This window comes from Pelodiscus sinensis, chromosome 3 (genome assembly GCF_052426305.1).
Source record: "Pelodiscus sinensis isolate ZL-2025 chromosome 3, ASM5242630v1, whole genome shotgun sequence".
NCBI lineage: Eukaryota > Metazoa > Chordata > Testudines > Trionychidae > Pelodiscus > Pelodiscus sinensis.
This window is the reverse complement of record NC_143054.1, coordinates 129,965,897-129,986,049: the sequence shown is the minus strand read 5'-3', so window position 1 is coordinate 129,986,049 and position 20,153 is coordinate 129,965,897. Positions and strand designations below refer to the sequence as shown.

At 40.1% G+C, this 20,153-nt stretch overlaps 1 protein-coding gene and 1 long non-coding RNA gene across 2 annotated transcripts in view; one reads left to right on the top strand and one right to left on the bottom strand.

The window, feature by feature from the left end:
- RYR2 (ryanodine receptor 2) overlaps window positions 1-20,153 on the bottom strand; it is a 646,972-nt gene that overhangs the window by 409,728 nt on the left and 217,091 nt on the right. Inside the window, exon 4 of the mRNA XM_089777369.1 lies at window positions 8,511-8,531. Coding sequence (XP_089633495.1) covers window positions 8,511-8,531 — 21 coding nt within the window. The remainder of the gene's footprint in view (window positions 1-8,510; window positions 8,532-20,153) is intronic.
- On the top strand, window positions 12,871-16,109 carry LOC112546915 (uncharacterized). The gene is made up of 4 exons (XR_003090638.3): window positions 12,871-13,027; window positions 13,191-13,299; window positions 15,170-15,209; window positions 15,673-16,109. It is a non-coding gene; the product is annotated as an uncharacterized LOC112546915 (long non-coding RNA).

Sequence of the window (20,153 nt, the reverse complement as noted above, 5' to 3'; positions counted from 1 at the left end):
ATCAATGAGAATTTGGGCTGAAACAAACAGAACTCATTTGAGGGAAAGAAAAATACTCCACGTAGCAAGGAAAAATCAGTTTCACATATGCAACATGGGACATGACTATCTAGGAAGTAGTACTTCAGAAAGGGATTTAGGGGTCATAGTGGACCAAAAGCTAAATACAAGTCAACAGTGTGATGCTATTGAAAAAAATGCAAACATCATTCTGGGATGCATTAACAGAAGTATTGTAAGCAATACACAAAGTAATTCTTCTGCTCTACTCTGTACTGATTAGACCTCAGCTGGAGTATTGTCCTGTTCCGGGCACAGGAAGGATGTGGAGAAATTTCAGGAAAGATGTGGAGAAATTGGAGAAGGTCCAGAGAAGACCAACAAAAATTATTAAAGGCATAGAAAATGTGACCGATGAGGGATGACTGAAAAGTGGGTTTGTTTAGTTTGGAAAAGAGAAGACTGAGAGGCAACATAACAGCTTTCAAGTACCTAAAATAATATTGACAAGAAGGAGAGAGAAAAAATATTCTCCTTAACTTCTGAGGCTAGGACAAAAAGCAAAGGGCTTAAATTGCAGCAAGGGAGATTTAGGTTGGACATTAGAAAAAACTTCCTAACTGTCAGGATGGCTAAGCACTGGTTGTGGAATCTTCATCATTAGAATTTTTTAAAGACCAGATTAGACAAACATCTCTCAGGGATGATCTAGCTCAGGGGTGGCAATAAAACGATTCACCAGAGTTAGCCCCTGGCAGGCTGCCACTGATATATTTACCTGTGCCTCCATAGGTTCAGGCGATTGCAGCTCCCATTGGTCGGGAATGGTGATCAACAGCCGACAGGAGCTGCAATCACCTATCCCTCTGGAGGAGCAGACAAATATAGAAGTGCTGACTCTAGCTAATGCTGACAAACCAGATCCAACCCACGGGCCAGTATTTGCCCACCCCTGATCTAGATGGTGCTTGGTCCTGCCACAAGTGGAGGGGACTGGACTTGATAAACCCTTTGACATCGCTTTCAGTTCTAGTATTCTATGATTCTATGAAAAGGCTAAAATATTATTTCAGCCGAAAAGATTAAACAATCTAATTTTTTCTTAAAATATTTAGGGCAAAATTGTAAACCACTGAAGTCAATGGTAGCTTTGTCATTGACTTCAGAGGGTGCAGGAGTAATTACCTACTCTTCAGCACTTTAGTGAAGGTGCAGGCCACTATGGGTCCAAAAAGAGAAAACCACTGGCAGGTACAAACCATCTGCAGTGTAAAGCTGTAATGATAGAAATGAAAGCAGTAAGTTGGTTCACTGAGAAGGAAGCCCAGGTCACAAGAGTGTTCAGGTGCATCCCCATAAAGGTGACCAACTGAGTAGGTACAAGGACTGATTTTTCCTTGTTGATGATACTAATGCCCTGATCATAGAGAAGATTCCAAAAGGCCTAGATTGCTGAGGGGAAGTGGTTGCATGTCATCACAAGAAGCAGATATCTTATCTAGGTCAGGAAACACAGAGTGGCCAAGTCACTGCACATGGGCTGCAATGATGGCAAAGACTTTGTGTATACCCAAGAAGCAATGGCTATACCAAAGAGGAGCACAGGGAACAGATAGGTGGGAAACACCAACCATATAACAGCAGCTTCAGGGAGTAGACAAATTAGTCTGTACAGAAAAATAAACCAACAACAAATGATCTGGTAGCACTTTATAGACTAAAAAACCATGTAGATGGTATCATGAACTTTCGTGGGCACAACCCACTTCTTCAGATGACCGGAGTTTTGAGTTTAGGATGCACAGACCCAAAATAAATAGGATAGAAGGGGAAGGAGAGGGGGACAGGGAGCAGAGGGTATAGAAAATCAGGAAGGTAGAGGGAATCAGTAAGTATCTGAAGATTGGGTAGTTAAAACGAAGCAGATAAGAATCCAAGTCAATTGATAGTATCCATCCTGACATAGGAATCTACACAAAGAGCTGTTTGCACCTTCAATGACTGTTAAATTGATAGTGTCCCAACCACTCTTCATCACAATTGAGTCCATTAGCATGAAAATTGAATTTGCGGATGAACTCTAATTCCAATGCTTCTCTGTATATCTAGCTGGTAGAATTGGTTTGTGACAAGACAGCCACTTGAAGATCTTTTACACAGTGATTAGGAGGATTAAAATAGCAAACTCTTCAGGGAATTGGATGAATGTCAACGTGGAAATATGCATCTTTTCTGGTGAAAGCCTCTAACTAGACTCCCTGGGAGAGGGATGGAATTAGAAAGGGGGGCTGAACATCCAAAACAGGAATTTCCATATAAACCTGTTGATTAATTGGAGATCTGAGATCGGGTAGTGGCCACTTCCCTTTTTCAGAATAAGGAAATATGAAGAATAGCAACCACAGTCCTAGTAATGCAGTGGGACTTGCTCTATGGAAGGGTGCCTGCTTCCTCTTGAAGAAGCAATTCATGGGAGGGATCTTCACGGCCATGCTGGACAGGGCCACAATGGGGGGACAAGAGGAATTCTACAGAGCACCCCAGTGAATGATGTGGTGCACACAGCAATCCGTGGTGATCTTATCCTATTTGTGGGCAAAGATGGCTCCCAAAGATAATGCAGAGCACAATGGAAGCAATAGGAGCAGGGACTTAGTTCTCTATTGAGGAATAAAAACTGCTGCTTAGATTGATGCTGCAAGAGGTTGATGAAGCAGAAGTGGTAGTGGTGGAGTAGCAAGACCACAGTGTGCACCAGTGATGGTGGGACAGCTCCTGCTGTCTTTGAAAGTGGGGTGGGGGTATAGGCAAAAGGATGGCCTCTGTTGTACGTGGGATGAGGTGTAAATGTTGAGCAACTACAGAGTGGCAGAAGAATTCTTCAGTGATGGTAGGCAGTCATATCTATTGACAGTAAAGTTTCTGTTTAGCAAAGAGCAGATCCTCATAAGTGGTATGGACATCCTTAGGGAACCTAGACAACTAGAGACAGGGGCCTTGGAATACATCACCACTCAGAGAGCATGATGCAGTATCTGTGACATAGCCAACTGCCTTGAGGTTCACCTCCAGGCAGTGAATTTGTGTCCAGTAGTATCCAGAATTCTTGCTGCTTGTCTTATAGCAACAGAGCCAGGAACGCCGAAAGCTTGCAGAAGGGGAGAAAGTTGCATTTTGCCTACAGGGCCTGATAGTTGGTGATACAGACCTGGACTCCCACAGAGGAGTACACTGTCTGAACCAACAGGTCCATCTTGGTGGACGTGAGGTGTTGGTGGTGAGTGTATTCAGTTACCACATGAACTATCAGCAAGCTGAGGGGTGAGATTGAAAGGGAAGTCCATGCCCTGAGATGGGATGAACTCCTCTCTGCACACTTAGGAGTAGGGACACAGAATGCTGTGTGCCAAACCCACTGTTCCAGCTGCAGGATGGACTCAGATGGGAAGGGCCATGCGGGACAGTCCCAGCAGTTACAGAATATCCAGGAGCAGGGTCACAAACACTGGCTGAAACAAGTCATGGTACATTGCCTGGTCATTAGGAGGGGAGAGGGAGGCTGGAATCATTGCCTTGTCCAGCGATGATGAGGCTTTGGTACAGACCAATGGTACTGGCTATATGTCATCTTCCTCAGGGTTGTCAAACTGAGAAGGACATGGCACGTGGGCAGGGGGATCACCAGTAAGATGCCCATGGAGGAACCACATGGTCTGGTACAGGTTCTAGGGAGGTCAGTAAGATGAAGCGTATGGGTCATCAGGTGTTAGCAGACCATAGGCATAGTGAAACCATGGCTCAGTGGTAGGGTTGTATGCTGACAGACACAGCAATTGGTGCTTGGGATCTAGTCTGCAGTGGTAAAAGGGAACTGGAGCAGCATTAACCTGCATGGCCTCAGATGTAAGCACGCGGATGACTCACAATACACATGCTGGTAGACACTTCTACAAACTTGTTCTCCCTCCGGTGCATGGGATGCAAGCATACCCACCTTTGGAATGCAGAGACACACACACATTTGAAGAACATATTATTTTCTTTCATCTTGTTCTGCCAGTATTCATATTTCCTTATTTCCTTCACCTTAAAGAAAACATACCAGGAAAATAAAGCGCCTACATTTTCAACTATGACTAATATTTTTCGAGCAGTGGGGCTCTAAAATGCTGTCTTGGATTGGGGGCAAGATCTTGGGGCCCTATGATTTGACCTACTGGCCACAGCTAGATGGAACTCATAGTCTTGTCAAATCCAAATGTATAACTGGGTTAAAAAAATTATGTAAATACATAGAGATAGGTCCATTAGTAGCTATTAGCCAAAACTGTGTCAGGGACACAACCCCATGGCGTGCCTGTTCATAAACCTGCAACTGTCAAAAGCTGAGATTCTCTTCATTGTCTCTGAAGCAACTAGCACTGGCCACTGTCGAAAGACAAGATGCTAGATCTGACCCCATATGGCCAGTCTTATGTTCCAAGAGGAAAGATAAATCATGAAATTAGACTTTTAGATCTTCTATTCCCTGGATTTACATATTCAGTTTTTATAGCTTGCATTATTACAGGTGGCATGCATAGCAATCCCTATATTAAGATAACAGTTCCATTCTGAAAGACGCATTTTTAATTTCTTTTAACTTTCTCAAAAGTACTTTTCAGCTAAAATTTGTCATACCTGTTTTCAGTTATCTTTTTCCTGAACGTTTCATCAAAAATAATTGAGTTGTTTTTAAACATGAAGGACTATGGGGGAAAGAGGCTTTTTTGTTGTTAATCATTCTGTATTTTTATAAGATGTTCTTGGTGCCTCAGAGGATACTGATGGAAAGATAACATTTGTAGATACCTAAATCCAGGAGAACGTTTAAGCATAATCCTGTTTTGCTAGATCAAGGCCACATAAAGCCTTTGTCTGATCAAAAGCCTACTTAAAACAATGGAAAGACTTCAATGAACTTTGGATCAGCCCCACTGTTTCTAACTGAAGTTATGTCTTTCAGTGACCTGATAAAATTATATGCATTTGGCAGAGCAGAAATTATTTTTAATAATCACGCATGTGCACTGGTTTATGTTTTACAACAACGTTGAAACAACAATTACTGAAAAAACAATGAAGAGTCCTATAGCATCTTAAACGCCAACAGATTTATATAAGAACAAGCTTCTGTGGGTAAAAATCCTTTGTCAGGTACAGAATAATCTACTATTGTTCCATAGCTATGAACATCTGTTAAATAAAATGAGAGGAATTTTCCAATAAGGAAATGATCTAAAGAAGCTGAATGTAATTCCAATTTCCTGTGAAACCTGGTCTGTGAATGGATATATGGAATGAGGCAAAGGATCCAAACTCAATGATTATGTATTCAGTGTACTGAACTGCTTTCTGCTACTGTCTAGCAAACAGTTGGACATTTCTTATGCAAATTTTCAGGTTGCTATGTTCCTTTAATATTAACTGAATTCATCCAATGTAGAGCTGGGAAAAATGTTTTGACAAATAATTTGCCAAAAAAGTACTTTCAGTTGAGTCAAAACTACTAATGAATGTGCCAAATAGTTTCAATTCCAAAACATTTTTGGGACTCAATCAATTGATACCCTTGCAATTTTTAGCTCAGTGGTTAGAACGCTCGCCCTGTACACAGGAAACTCAGATTCAATTCCCTTCTCTGCCTGATTTGGAAAAAGGATTTGGACTTGGGTCTCCCACATTGCAGCAGACTGCCCTAAGTTGATGGAACTATAGTACTGGTCTCCTGACGATGCTGTTCCACTTTGCAACAAATCAATGGAGCAAGGATTTGTTTTTTGATCTCCCAAATCCTATGTAACTACCTAACCATTAGGCTGCAGAGTCACTCTTTCACTGTGACCCCAAGACTATTTATTGTCATTACGAAAGAGTATGAATTGCCACTATGCATGACAATCAATAGTCATTTGGCCATAGAGAAAACTGAAGATGACCTTTGATTTTTTTTTTTTAGAATCAAACTAGTTTCTTATCCAGCTCTAATCCAAAGAATATATTCCAAAAACCATACTAAAGCCAGATGCCCAGCATTGATTAAGTACTCTTAGCTACCTCTGACAGTTCAAAGGCCGCTTAAAACTGCTCTAAAGGTGGGGCTATTCCTGAAGACAGAGGAATTTCGCAGTGATTTGAAGTACTTTATACCAACTACTCCATACCCTGCAGACAAGAAGCATTCTGAAATGGGCTATAACAGAGATGGTCAGGACGTTGGTGTACTGAATTAATCACCGTGAAAAATTTCACTTTCATAAGTGGTCAGTTTGGTCTCAGTATCCTGGGAGATGCAGGGTAGTTTAGAGTCATTGTTCCCACCTCACACGATTTAGGACTCCAGCCCAATATTTCTGATGCTATGAAAAACAGGATTTACCAACTTCAACAAAACTTGTCTTCAAATCAGAAACACAGAATGTTCTGAATTTGAAAGGATTACAAAGCACTTGAGTTCAGTTCCCAACTAAAGTGCTTTGTAAAGCAAAAAGACCAAGGCCAGATTAACCTGTCACTGGATTCTAACCCATTGTCTTCTCATGGATAACAACAGCTATGCAAGTACACACACACAGGCTGGTCTGCTGCTCAGGGAACTGCTCTTCATGCCAGAGGGGGCGCCAAAACAAATCAGAGTGAGTGCTATTGCGCCCTGGTGCGCTGGTTTGCAAAACTACGAGATCAGCCTTGCTCTTCCATCACGGTGAGAAATGCCCTGAGCAGCAGCAGGATGAGCTATTAGTCTCAGTAGATCCATCACATAACTAGATCAGCTACAATAAATATGAGATTTGCTTCCCACACACAAACAATGAATGTGCATCTTAGCCAGATCCTAATTTTTCTGTGTGTTAATCCAGCCCTGATAAGGATACATGCTTCTATAGTCTAGTACTGCATATCCTGACATGGCATATTAAAAACAATATATTTATCCTAAATCCCAATATGTACTTCATGATGAAAAGAACTGTTCTATTTACTGCCATGCCAGAAAAAACAATGCTGGAAGTTGTGATACCATTAAGAGATTCCAATCAATAAAAATACAACTTTGGTCAAAGCCCCAGCTGTCTCTCAAATATACTGATGCAATCCAAAAAAAAAGTCTCACAGGATAACCTGAGAGGAGCATTTGGCCCTCACTATTTTAAAATATATTCCTTTCCCTATCAACATGTGGTTCACTAATGCTTTTATAAAAGCATTTAAGATCCTCATATATATAAATTGTTCTGCTACCATTTATATTAAGCATGCACTTACAATTAGACTGTAACAATCAATAATTGATGAGTTAATATTTATTAATATAGCTATTCAATATGTATTAAACCTCTATAAATGGGACCTTAATACCAAGCGCGACTATAGAACCGTCATTCTCCCCATTTGCATACAAGGAACAGGAGGACACATATTCCAGATTATTTGCAGACAAAATTAAGGACTAATGGATCATGAAGAACTTTAGACTTTATGGGCTAAATTGTCAAAAAAGGCCACTACCTTCTTTCAATTTGCATGTGCATAAACACCTTCTCACCATTTTTTGAGCCCCAATCCCAAGGTGAGCAGATGATATAGGAAAAACCTACACATGAAAATGGATTTCTTATATGAAAATTATATCACATTTGCACTGAGATCCCTTCCAGGCAGCTCAAATCCTGGTACAGGCTGCCACTTGCAATGCCCTGGCTGGGGCATCAGTAGCAGGGACAGCACCTAAAACATTCAATCTAAAGCATGAACTTCAGCTACCAAATGGCTCAAAGGCTCTATGAGATTCAAGTTCATATGTAGTTCAGCCATTAGACAGAGACCAAGGACAGAGAACCACATTATGTAAGCATGGATTACATACCAGTGTTGAAAGCCACTTTTTGAAAGTCTGGCCCTACTGGCTATAAACAATTTGATATATTACATTTAGTAAATGATATCTGAAACAAAAGATAAAATATTTGTGCCAAGAGATTTTTTCCATAACATCTATAAACAATTTATATTTATGTATGCTGTAGCAGCTGTTCCCCATTTCTAAATATTCAAATAGAATTTGGAGCTTGAAAAAATGACACCTATCATTTATCAGTATTATCAATTATCTTATTGCCATGCATTGCAAAATTACAATGTGTGGATTGGAAAAGACAGTGAGGTAGGGGGTGAAAGGATGGAGTTAAAACATCACATAGCAAGGCTCAAAATTATAAAGCAACAGAATTTTATAGGGTTTAATACAACAAGGGAAGTTATAATTACAAGAGAAATAATAAAAAACATTTCTCTTTTGTGTGGTTTTTCATGGAAAAATGATTCAGAAATGACTAGACCCTGCCTGGTAATATAATAGCCTCTTTTTTGAGCCCTGCAAGTTCACATGTTATGACATACACTAACAGATTTGAATCAATGGCAAACACGTAATATTTTTGATCAAGCAAATAAAAGACAGAAGCACATACCCATTTTTCCACATCAACAAGCTGTAGAAAGAAAAAACAAAAAAATTAGTTATGTCTTTAAACGATCGTTTCAAATCTTCAGATCTCACAGGAATGAGTAGAAGCAATCACCTATTTATCTCCCCCCCTCCCACCTATGCCAAGAGCTATTTCTTTCTGCAAAATACTTCAAATTTTAAGTCTAAAATGTCGGCCATAAAGTCTGATAATTAGCTACAAGAATAACATACATTTGGAGTTGAATTAATTCAATTCTACATTCTAAAACACAAATCTAATTATTCTGAAGCTTTTGTTTGCTGCCCATAGTGCAGTTTGGGTTTACGCTGGGCTCAACATGAGGCCTATGGGTGAGAGCCAAAACAAAAGAGTAGGTAATATAATGGTGTCCTGTTGATATGTGTTTTAGTAGTTTAATTCCTGGACTGTCATAGCTCATTGAAAGTGCTGTCATATGGGTAGAAATCAGATAAATATTGCATTGTATTAATATCAGCAGAACCAACTTAAATAGGGCCTGTGTGTTGTATAGTCTTGCCTTAAATCTTTGTACTCATGCCCAACAGTGTGAAAGAAGATATTTGCATATATACTTGCATGTATATGCAACCACATTTAAGTTGCCGCCCTCAGCATGTGCTATGAGTATCATTGTGAGCCCCAAGGCTTCCAAAGTTGGGTAACCCTGGTTGAATGAAATACACTGACTGCCACTAAAAAACATTAGTATTTAACCAAACTACCACATCAAAGATAGCTCAGTACTGCCTTATACATTGACTATATTGCAGTATTTTTAAATCTAACATATGTTCCAATATTTTACTCATAACTAATGCTGATCTTGTTAAAATGGACCATTGTTGTAGTTCTTCTAATTTTCATTTGATGCTTTAATGCAAAAATATGAATAATTTCAAACAAGGAATCCCAATACTATAATGAAAGCTCCGGTTCCAAATGTAGGTGTTTTTTTTAATAAAAATTGTTTAATAAAATCAAATGTTTTCTTTTTTGTATTATATATCATTGCAGTGAATATAGAATTTTGGACTTCCAAAACTATCACATTCCACAGTGGAAAAGAGACGCTATTATACAACTTTCAACTTGTCATTCGCTCTTAGTTTTCTGGAATTTGGCTGCTTGGATTTATTTACTTTCATTATGACAATTCTATGAATTGTCAATAATGTATATTATACCTTAACCCTGTGTTTGTTATCCATGGTAGTCAACATTGGAGAAATCATTTCAAAATTAAGCTTCTTTTTAAATAAATTAAGATAAATAAGAAATAATGACAAGTCATGGTAAATTTAAAAAAAATCTAAAGCCAAATGAAAGCAATAAGATGTCCTACTAAATGAAAAGGAGTTGTCAGGTAACTTCCACTTGAGTGTATGGCATTCAACGTCTTTGTTTTCTTGACATCCCTTATACTGAAATGTGTGTGTGCTATTTTGCATCATTAATCAGAGTGGAAGTTGATGTGAGAGAGCTGAATTAATTAAAACTATATTATGTTGGCATGGTTCTTTCAGAAGTTTTTTTCTGCTAATACAAAATTTCCTTAAGTGAAGTGGGCAGCCAGAACTGTTTTTGGAAAGGATGTGAATGAACAAGCTGCATTATTATTTGTATTAATCACTTGCCTCCCTATTGCTGACTTGTCTGTTTAACAGAGTGCAACAACATGTTATAGTTTCATGAGTGAAACTTAATTGCAAACCACATTCTCAGAGACTGCTGTACACACTGAGCCTCTGTACCAGCACATTCAGAACCATACCTGTGCAAGTACTTACTGGCTTTTGAATGTGCCCAAAGGATCCATACTAGGGAGGTTAAAAAACGATTAATATAACTATGTAATCATTAAAAATCTTCGCGGTTGCATGCACAGCAAGCTCTGTAGTATAAAGTTTATATACATACAGAGCCAGCTGCGTGGAGCAGCAGCTGACTCCCCGGGTTATACCTGCTCCCAGGGAGCTGGCTGCGCTGTGGGCTCTGCAGTATAAGCTAGAGATGACAGCGTGTAGACAACTACACGATTAACCAATAAGCCTGGGCTTATTGGTTAATCAATTGACTACACACATTGCCCCCCTTGCTGCCTTTTAACTCAGCACTCCAAGTGCACTGGATCCCATGGAGCCGCCAGTGATTCCAAGGGAGCAGGCAGGAGCCTACAGGCATGGGGAGCTGGCTTTTAAGCCGGCTCTCTGCATGTGCCAGCTCCATGGAGCTGCCTGCCCCCAACCCCTTGCTGCCTCCCACAGAGGCGGGGGAGCAGAGGAGGCTGCCATGGAGCAGCTTCTGTCCACTGGCTGTCAGCCCTGCCCCTGGGGACTATCGAAGAGTCGTGCAAATGCTAAAATATGATGCAGTTACATGGCTATTCAATTACACGCTCAGTAACATCCTTAGTAAAAGCTTTATACTGCAGAGCCTGCAGTGCAGGGTGGCAGACAGCTCCCCCAGAGCAGGACCAGGAGCTGGTGTGTAATGTAACAGAAATTGATAAACTGAATCTTATCACTTAACTATTTAAACAGTTATACTTTTACATCAGACTGGTGTGTGGGTGGAACTGCTTGAGAGGTACACCTATGTATAATCAAATTTTGCAAGTATAACAATGCATAGGAAATTTTGTGGATGCACCTTTTGGGCTACCTTTGAGGGAATGACCCTTAATCTAGTGTAAAAATACACAGCCTTCCATTGGAAAACGTTCCATTTTTAATTATAGACAAATCCTTCATTGTTTAGTCCTTACTTTCAGGAGAAGTTGTTACTAAAGCCACATTACACACACTGATTATTCTAGGAAGCCTCTCTTTCTTGCCATATGTGAAACAGTGAGAATGCTAGGGTGAAATCCTGGTCCAATGGCAAAACTTCTATTGATCTAAGCAAGATCAAGAAATCACTACTGTCAAGATTGCAATCTATTTTTCACAGCATGGTGATAAAATCACCAGCAGCCATTCTACACTAATGCTGCTGTATTTCTAATGCTGGTGATGTCCAGGAAAGCTGACAGAGGTTCAGTACTTTTCAAAAAATCAAGCCACTTATTTAAATGCCTAAGTATTGCCTTAAGAGCCTAACTTTTAAAAATCTGGACTGTAAATATTTACATTCTCGTTTATCATTATTTACTGTATGGAACAACAAATGCCCAATGCAATATGAAGGCATAATGTTCAACCCCAAAATAATTTTCAAATCACGAAAGATTTTTAAAAATTCACCCAAAGGGATTTTTTTCACAACTGCCAAGGCATGCACGTGGACACACACACACATACACAAACTATTTTTCTATATATCTATAGTTGGAATAAGGTTGAGACTCCCATGAAGCATATAACATTAGAATATGTACAATACTTTCTTTCCATGAGCATACTGACAACACCACATTATGGAGCATTTACCCTTTGCTTGGATAAACACAATAAAGCTTTCCTGAAGGAGTTTAAAGCTATATTTCATGGGTTTCACGTAATAGTTAGCTGTAGACTTTGTACCAGCCAATGGAATATGTTTTATTTGTTGGCTTCTCATTTGGGGTCCATGAAGAAAATCATCATATCACACCAGAACTCATTTTAAAATCTGAGTCTCTGATGAAGGACTGGTTTTGCAACACCACACCTCTGTGAAATCCAAAGATTCAATTCAGATTAATCAAGCCTGAAGGCCGAAGTCTCTTCAGCCAGAAAGGCATTGATAGTATCACTGCTGCTGTCCCATTGCTATCTTTTGTGTTGCTGTGAGGAGTCATGGAAAAGGTGAAAAGACAGATAGAAGAGACCTTGCCTGTTTTGCAGGTCGTCATTCCTCATCTCATTTTCCAGGTCTTGAAACAGGGCACCTGATTGTTTCCAGATTCAAACCTATCAATAAACAGCCCACCAAACTGACTTAGTATGAGAGAGGTATTTCTGGGTTATCCTTAGTGAACATTAAGATGAGAAAACTTTGATCCACCCTAGTAGAACTCCTTTCAGAAGCAAAGCTCATCACAGACACATTGGCCGCTATAACCTCCATAGGTCTGTTATCTCTAGAAGAGATACTGCTTCATGACTTCAGTAAGTCATTGTGCTCTTGCTTATGGATGTTGTGTACTCACTTTTTTTGCTATTCATTTCCTGAGATGACCTGGGAAAATGCCGTACAAAAAACTGATTCTCTGCATCCATCAGAATACACAACTAGAGCTATATCTCTCCTTATGGATGAGAGAGGCTGGGATGCAGAGGAAAGACTTAGAATTACTGGATAGAACTCACATGAACTCTAGAATATTGAAGTATAACTGTATGTGAGATCACAACTCTCAACTGAGTCCAGGAAGAATTGATTTTCTGTTTCTGTGACACTCTTTGTTTTCCTTTATGGCCATCTTTATCTTCTGTTAACATACTTCTGAGATGGAATCTGGTACCACGCCACATTCATCCTCAGGCGAGGCCCAGGACTGATTCTTCTAGTGCCATGTAAGTGTTCATCCTGAATCCAGGAACTGTATTACCGTATGTATTTTTTCAGCTTTCTCTCTGTTCAGAACTCTGATCAGAAAAATTGTTTCAGAAGAGATATATTAATTTTCTTCTTCCCTAAAATTAATGTTTCTTGCTATCATGTTCCTGAATACCCCAGAAAAGAGCAAATTGCAATAATCAAAGCTTGGGGTGAGACAGAGAGAAGGCTCCCATCCATCTGTCAAACAAAAATAGTCTGAGAACGGTGATGTGGGAATGCTTTGAAGGTAAGCCTACATTGAGAATTTATTTAGTTGTTTCACAGAGGGCCCTGCTCTGTTCATCCCTATTCTGAGGCTAAAAATAGGATGCAGAATGGGTTATAATGTTCTGCTCAAAAGTAGATGATGGATGATTTTATTCACATCATGAATAAAACCCTCTCCCCTGGGTTGCTGAGAGTGTGGATGGGGTAATGCTGTTCCTGTAATTCTTCCACCATTTCTTTGACATAAGAATGTAAAAATGGCCACACCTATCAGACCAAAGGTCCATCTAACCTAGCATGGTGTCTTCCAAAAGTGTCCAATGCCAGGTGCCTCATAGGGAATGACAAGAGCAGGTAATCATCAAATGTCCCATCCCCTGTTGCTAATTTCCAGCTTCTGACAGAAGCTAGGGACAACATTCCTGCCCATCCTGGCTAATAGCTATGGAAATGATTTCATATTTAACTAGAAGCCATTCTGTAAAACAGAATTAATTTCAGTTTCTTGCTTTTGCACATATGCCAGTGAGTGAACTGACCTTCACCAATGTGAGAAAAAGCCAGAAAGTTGAGCTGTTGGAATGTGTTAATGAACCATTTTGAGTCGAAACTCTCACTCCCTAAAACCTGTTTCTTTCTTTGCTGATAACAATTTCTCTTTCAAGTTTGCTTTGATGGAATGCCCTGGCATCAAACTTATTTGGTTAAGGATATAAAATACTAGGATTGTGTTGAACAGCCTTACTGGGCCCGGCTCTGCTGGGGTCATGTTTGGCTCACTTTGTACCCTATTGATCAATAAAGCTGTTTGTTAGCTGCCTAACCACATGGAAGTCTTTTGCTCCAACATAGCAATTGATGGACCTAACCTCCATGAATGTACCTAGTCTTCTCTTAACCCTATTATAGTCTTTGCCTTCACAACATCCTCTAGCAAAGAGTTCCATAGGTTGACTGTGCATGGTGTGAAGAAATACATGTCTTTTGAACCTGCTGCCTAATAATTTCATTTGTTGACCCATATTTCTTGTGTTAGGAGGAGGAGTAAGTAACACTTCCTTATTCATCTTCTCCCCATCAGTCATGATTTTTAAAATCTCTATCATATCCCCCCCTTACTTTTCTCTTTACCAAGTTCAACAAACCCAATTTTATTAATCTCTCCTCATATGAAAGCTGTTCCATACCCCTATCACTTTTTGTTGCCCTTTTCAGAACCTTTTTTTGAGATGGGGCAGCCAGAACTGCATGCATCATACAAGATGTCGGTGTACTACGGATTTATATATGATATTTTCTGTCTTATCTATCCTTTTCTTAATTAGTCTTAACCTCATTAGATCAAAGCTCTTTTTGTTCCCAGACTGAAAAAACCTGGCATCAAACTGCAGGCTAATTTCAATAGATCCCCTCTATTGTTTCATAGCTATTAGCACTGCATTAATTCTAGCTATAACTCGAAAAATACATGGTTTTTTTTGTTTCACTTCATGGAATGCTTCAGTCTGACATGCAACCATATTCCTTTCTATGATATCCTGCAAAAGTCAGTGCTGAATGTCAATTTTTCTGACTCAGTTTGCCATAATGTTTCCCGGTGTATCTCTAGCTAGAAACTGATGTGCCTGCCTTTTGGATCCCAAGGACCAAACCCCAGATATCTACATGAAAGAGATTTGAATGCCGTTTTCCCCCATCCATACCCTGGGAGAACTCCTTACTATGATATGGTTTTTAAGTTGAGGGATCATACTTGTATCACTGTACTGTTGACCCGTATTAGTGTTCCTTGTGAAAGCATACAGGGGGCATTTGCAGTGTTAGATGACATTTCCTATTTGTTTGTTGATTGCTGGCCTGATGCCACCTGACAGTTTTCATGCCCACAGAAAGGGACTTGGCTGAACCATGAAGAATCCATTATTTCAGGTAATGCTCTCCCCCACTTAGCAATGCCAAAACTTTGCCCATGGAAAATACACACTTTTATGCTGGGTAATGATACTGGTTAAATTTGGTCTTGTGCAAAGGCCCATTACTGCTCTCTCTACTTTTGGCCACATCTGTATCATGTGCCCTCACTCCATGGTGTGCAGGGAAGTGAAGCAAAGCTGAGCCCCAAGGACAGCTGGTGCAGGTAGACTATAGGGAGAGCTTCCATTAGGTGTGCTGCCCTTCTGACTTCACTCCCCTCATGAAGAAAGAAAGGAGCTGCTTGGTCCAAAGGCAGCATCATTCCAATCCCTTCCACCTCCTCTCCTTCCCAGACTGGGCTGTGAGGGAAAACTTTGCCCACAGAACAGACTAACCTCCCCAGCAAGACACATACTTAGTTGCGGGGAATGCAGGATATACAGACTGTTGCTTTTGCTTCCATCTTTCCTCTACCCAGCTCACTCCCTGACTGGGCATTAGATTCTTCATATACCTCACAACAGGAAGCAGAAATGAGAAGATGATCTCCCCAAAATCAAATGCAGCCCTGGAATGCAGCTGTGATGCAGACTGAACTCAAAACTATTAGTCTAAAATCTGAACTTAAGTCTGGAATTTCTCTCAGAAAATTTCTGAAGCAGGAAGTGCTGGCCAAACTTCCAGCTGTTGTGGTGGCATTAAAAACTGGAGGGAGCTTCATGAGGTGGGAACTTACCACTGCTACCAATGTCAATAAGGCCTGATTCTGTCCCTAAAGCAGACATACCTATGGTAGCTGAACTGTGGACATTATTACAAAGAACAACAGAGAGCAGATATAAATCCAAAAAACGATCATCCACTGTTTTCAACTGAACAAAGCAACTTTGGGAACCAGGTACTGTGCATTGCAAATAAAACATCAGTTAAAAAAATTCTGTTGCACAGCTTTTGTTGTTTTACTTAGTTATGCATGACTCCTTTTAGTTGGAGCCTCAAACCACTGGAAACACCTAATCAAAATTACAAAAAATTAAATGCAAAGGCTTCACTAAACAAATTATTCTTGCAATATTTCCTGGAGCTTGCCAAAACTCATGGGATCTCCAATGAAAACATATTTCAACCAGTTCCATAGGGTATGTCTAGACTACATGCCTCTGCCGACAGAGGCATGTAAAATAGGCTACCCGACATAGTCAATGAAACAGGGATTTAAATATCCCCGGCTTCATTAAAATAAAAATGGCCACCACGCTGTGCCGGCTCAGCTGATTGTTGGCACAGCGCAGCATTCAAGACACGGATCAGTCAACAGGGGAAGCCTTTGTCGACCGCTCCCTTATGCCTCGTGAAACAAGATTTACGGGAGCGGTCAACAAAGGCTTTCCTTGTCGACTGATCCATGTCTTGAATGCTGCGCTGTGCCAACAATCAGCTGAGCCGGCACAGCACTGCGGCCATTTTTATTTTAATGAAGCCGGGGATATTTAAATCCCCATTTCATTGACTATGTCGGGTAGCCTATTTTACATGCCTGTACTGGCAGAGGCATGTAGTCTAGACATACCCATAGAGTGAAAAGATATGGCACGCTGTTTCACAGAATATTGTAGGATGATGTTTATATAAAAAACTTTTATACCAAAAGAAACATTTCCCAAGATCTACATTTATTCCAACAGAATAAAACTCCGGTATTGCAAAGTGAATTGAAATATATTATTGTAGTGAATAACTATTGCTAACAGTAGTCATTTTAATGGACATGTTACTTTATCCCAAACCAAGAGCTTGTTTTGCCACCAATTATGAGCATTTAAAAAATATCTTAACAGTGGCATAGTCATTAGTTTGTGGGGGGTGGAGGAAGGGCTTTATTTAAAAAATTAGAAAACTCAGTGTTTTCCATTCTGATAGTCATGGAAACTGGGATTTTTCACTCACTGAAACAGTGAAAGACTATCAGTTCTCTCCATTTATTTACTAAAGATGGAGCAGTCAAAAATGGACCTGGCTCATTAAATTGAGATTTGTTTGAGATCTGAATATAACCTTCCCTCAAAGAGTTTGGCTAGGTTTGATGCTTCAGATTCTTTTTTTTTTATAGACAAGCCTAAAACACAAACTTCGGGATCTTCTCTAATAGTTACTTGTAATTGTTCTAACAATGACATGACACCTTCTCAAAAAAACTCTTGTTAAGCCTGAAAATACAGAGGAAGTCTAGTCCTTTCACTGCTCAACCAACACTCAGATGTCCTCTACAAAATCATTTTTGCTAAGACAATTATGAAGAGATGCAAAAGAGCAGACTTCTACACAATGATTGTGATTACGGTACATTTCAGACAAGACATACAGGTCTTTACATGAACAAGAGCCTACAGCCATAGCCATTAATTGAAGTATAGCGAGCTAGTCAAACCCAGAAGATGAATGCCTAAGGAATTTGAGAACAAAGCTAAATAATATGCACTGAGCTGCTATTTTTCTGTACACATGGATTCTTACCATTAGTGGGAGTAATGTGGCATACAGAGCTAAACACATACCCTTTAGACTTAATTATGCAATATGTGGTTTAAAAAAAAAACACAACCAAACAGAACACATTTTTTAAAAAGACATCAGTTTAAACCAGACAGTCACCAAAGTAAACAACTATTTGTAATGGCCCAGTAGGATGGGCAGGGGTGGGGTAACAGATGCAACCCTCCCTTTCTGCAGTAGCAAGGCTGTCCCATCCATGGGACATTTTCCCTAATATCTGGGGTGGGGGCAAGGCTTCGCAAATAGATCTGAAATATCCACAAAAATCACAAGCTATACTCAAACTCCTTCCCCCATTCATTTCCCTCCATTCTAAGGAATAGAAAACCACTGACCTATGTTTTACTGCATGCAGAGAATTCACATAGGGATTCCTCACATCTTTTTCTCTCTCACACTCACACACACACACACTCTCTCTCTCTCTCTCTCCATTCTCTCCATTGCACAGAGCCTACCCTGGAAATAAAATCAGACAATAATTCCCTGTTCAGTGATGTGAAAAACAAGTCTTATTTAAAAAGGACAACCAGGGGAAGTGATTAATTAACCATGACTGGATGATTAGCTGGGAGTTAATAGGCCCATAATACAATTAAGTTGAGACACAGTTTTAAATGATGGGGTATCATATATAGCATTTGCCTGCAAATTTAAATGCTCTAGGTGTTGGAGTTAAATCTGTTAAATTGAAATTTTAGTCATCTCCCATGTTAGGAATATAGATTATATTTTGTATTCATGTCCACAGACAGTGTGTGCAATCTGACTTTGACATGCATTTAATAATGCATGATATGGATTAAAGAACATGCAAGAAGCGTCTGCCAATATTACTTCCAGCATCAAAGAGTGAAAATATGCTCACGCATTACAATTAGGACACTTGATCAAAAGTTAGTAAACGAGCTTACTAGAAGGTTCCTCAGGTCCTTGAGAGCAGGGGTGTGTGGGTGTGGAGGGGTGCAGGAGTCAGAGCAGAGCAGAATCTGTTTGTTCAAGAATTCCTCCTAAACGATAAGAGCTGGGACCAGCAAATTTGGTATGCAGCTTCCTCTTATAGTGTAAAGGGTGGAGGCTCAAGGCAAGAGATGGGTACTCACGGCAGGAGTTTGGGAGTGGTGGCAGGGCTCAGGAGAGTGGCTGGGAGGGAAGGAGAAACCAGCAGGTGGTCCATACGGCTAGCCCATGACTACGAGGGCCTTGTGGCCCATTTGCTGGCTTCTTCCTGGGGCCAGGAGGCCCAACAGCTACTCTGTGGGGCTGGGCCAGGGAGGCAGCGACTGCGCTGGCTGGCAAATGACTGCTTCCCGGGGCTGTATAGTCATTTGGTAGTATAGTATAATTGTCCCCTGTGCTTGATACCACTCTCCCCCTCCCCATAGTTATTTGAGAGAATAACCATGCCTGCTATCACAGCCTTCCCCTTTTTATGTAATGAGAAACAAGAGCATTCCACATGCATCCCCTTGTCCTGGCACAACCAAACCCTGACCCTGCTTTACATTACAAGAGGAAGCTGCATACCAAATTTGCTGGTCCCAGCTCTTATAGTTTAGGAGGAATTCTTGAACAAACAGAATCACAGACAGATAGACAAGACACACAAACTCTCTCAAATAAATAGCAGATTCTATAGCTTGTTAGTTTTTAGTGTCATCCAGAGACTACAGTTTAATTCCACTGCTTTCAGAGCACTGTGTGATACACAATGTCTTTGGACTATGAAAAAAGACAATTTGATTAGCAGAGTTTACTACAAAATCATCATGCTTTTTAGAGAACACAATTATGGCAGTTTGGAGACGGAGACTGGAAACATTGTTGCTATCAGAAGGGAACACTCTGGTCTTGGATCCAGAGAGTAGACCCTGACTCTGCTAATCTGCTCAGCTCTATATTAAGACTTGCTGTCAATAAGAGTTGCCATACATAAGTAACCAAAAGCTATTGATTCCACTAGCGGGGAGAGAATGATACAATCCACAAAAAGGTATAACCACAAATAATGGGATGAAATTAAGGAAAGTAAAAATTAAGATAAACAATGAGGGAAATGTTTTTCAGTTGTGATACTGAGAGAGAATAACTGTGGATTTGATTAAAAGGGAATTCAAAGTGGCACTGTTGGCCACTGAATCCAGAAGTCAGTGGTTATGTCCAATATGAGAGCAAGCAGAGCCTTTTGCAGTTAGAAAGGTGTTGCAAACAGGCAAACCAAAGTGAGTTAGCAGTTAAAGACTGGAATCCACTGGTCTATGTCCATTGCCATAGAGACTAAATATTCAGCAGCAGCTGCTTATCTCTGTGTAGAAACACAAAATTTGTGAAGAACAAGTCATGCCAAACTAATCTGATAGCTTTCTTTGATAGGATAACGAGCCTTGTGGATAAGGGAGAAGCGGT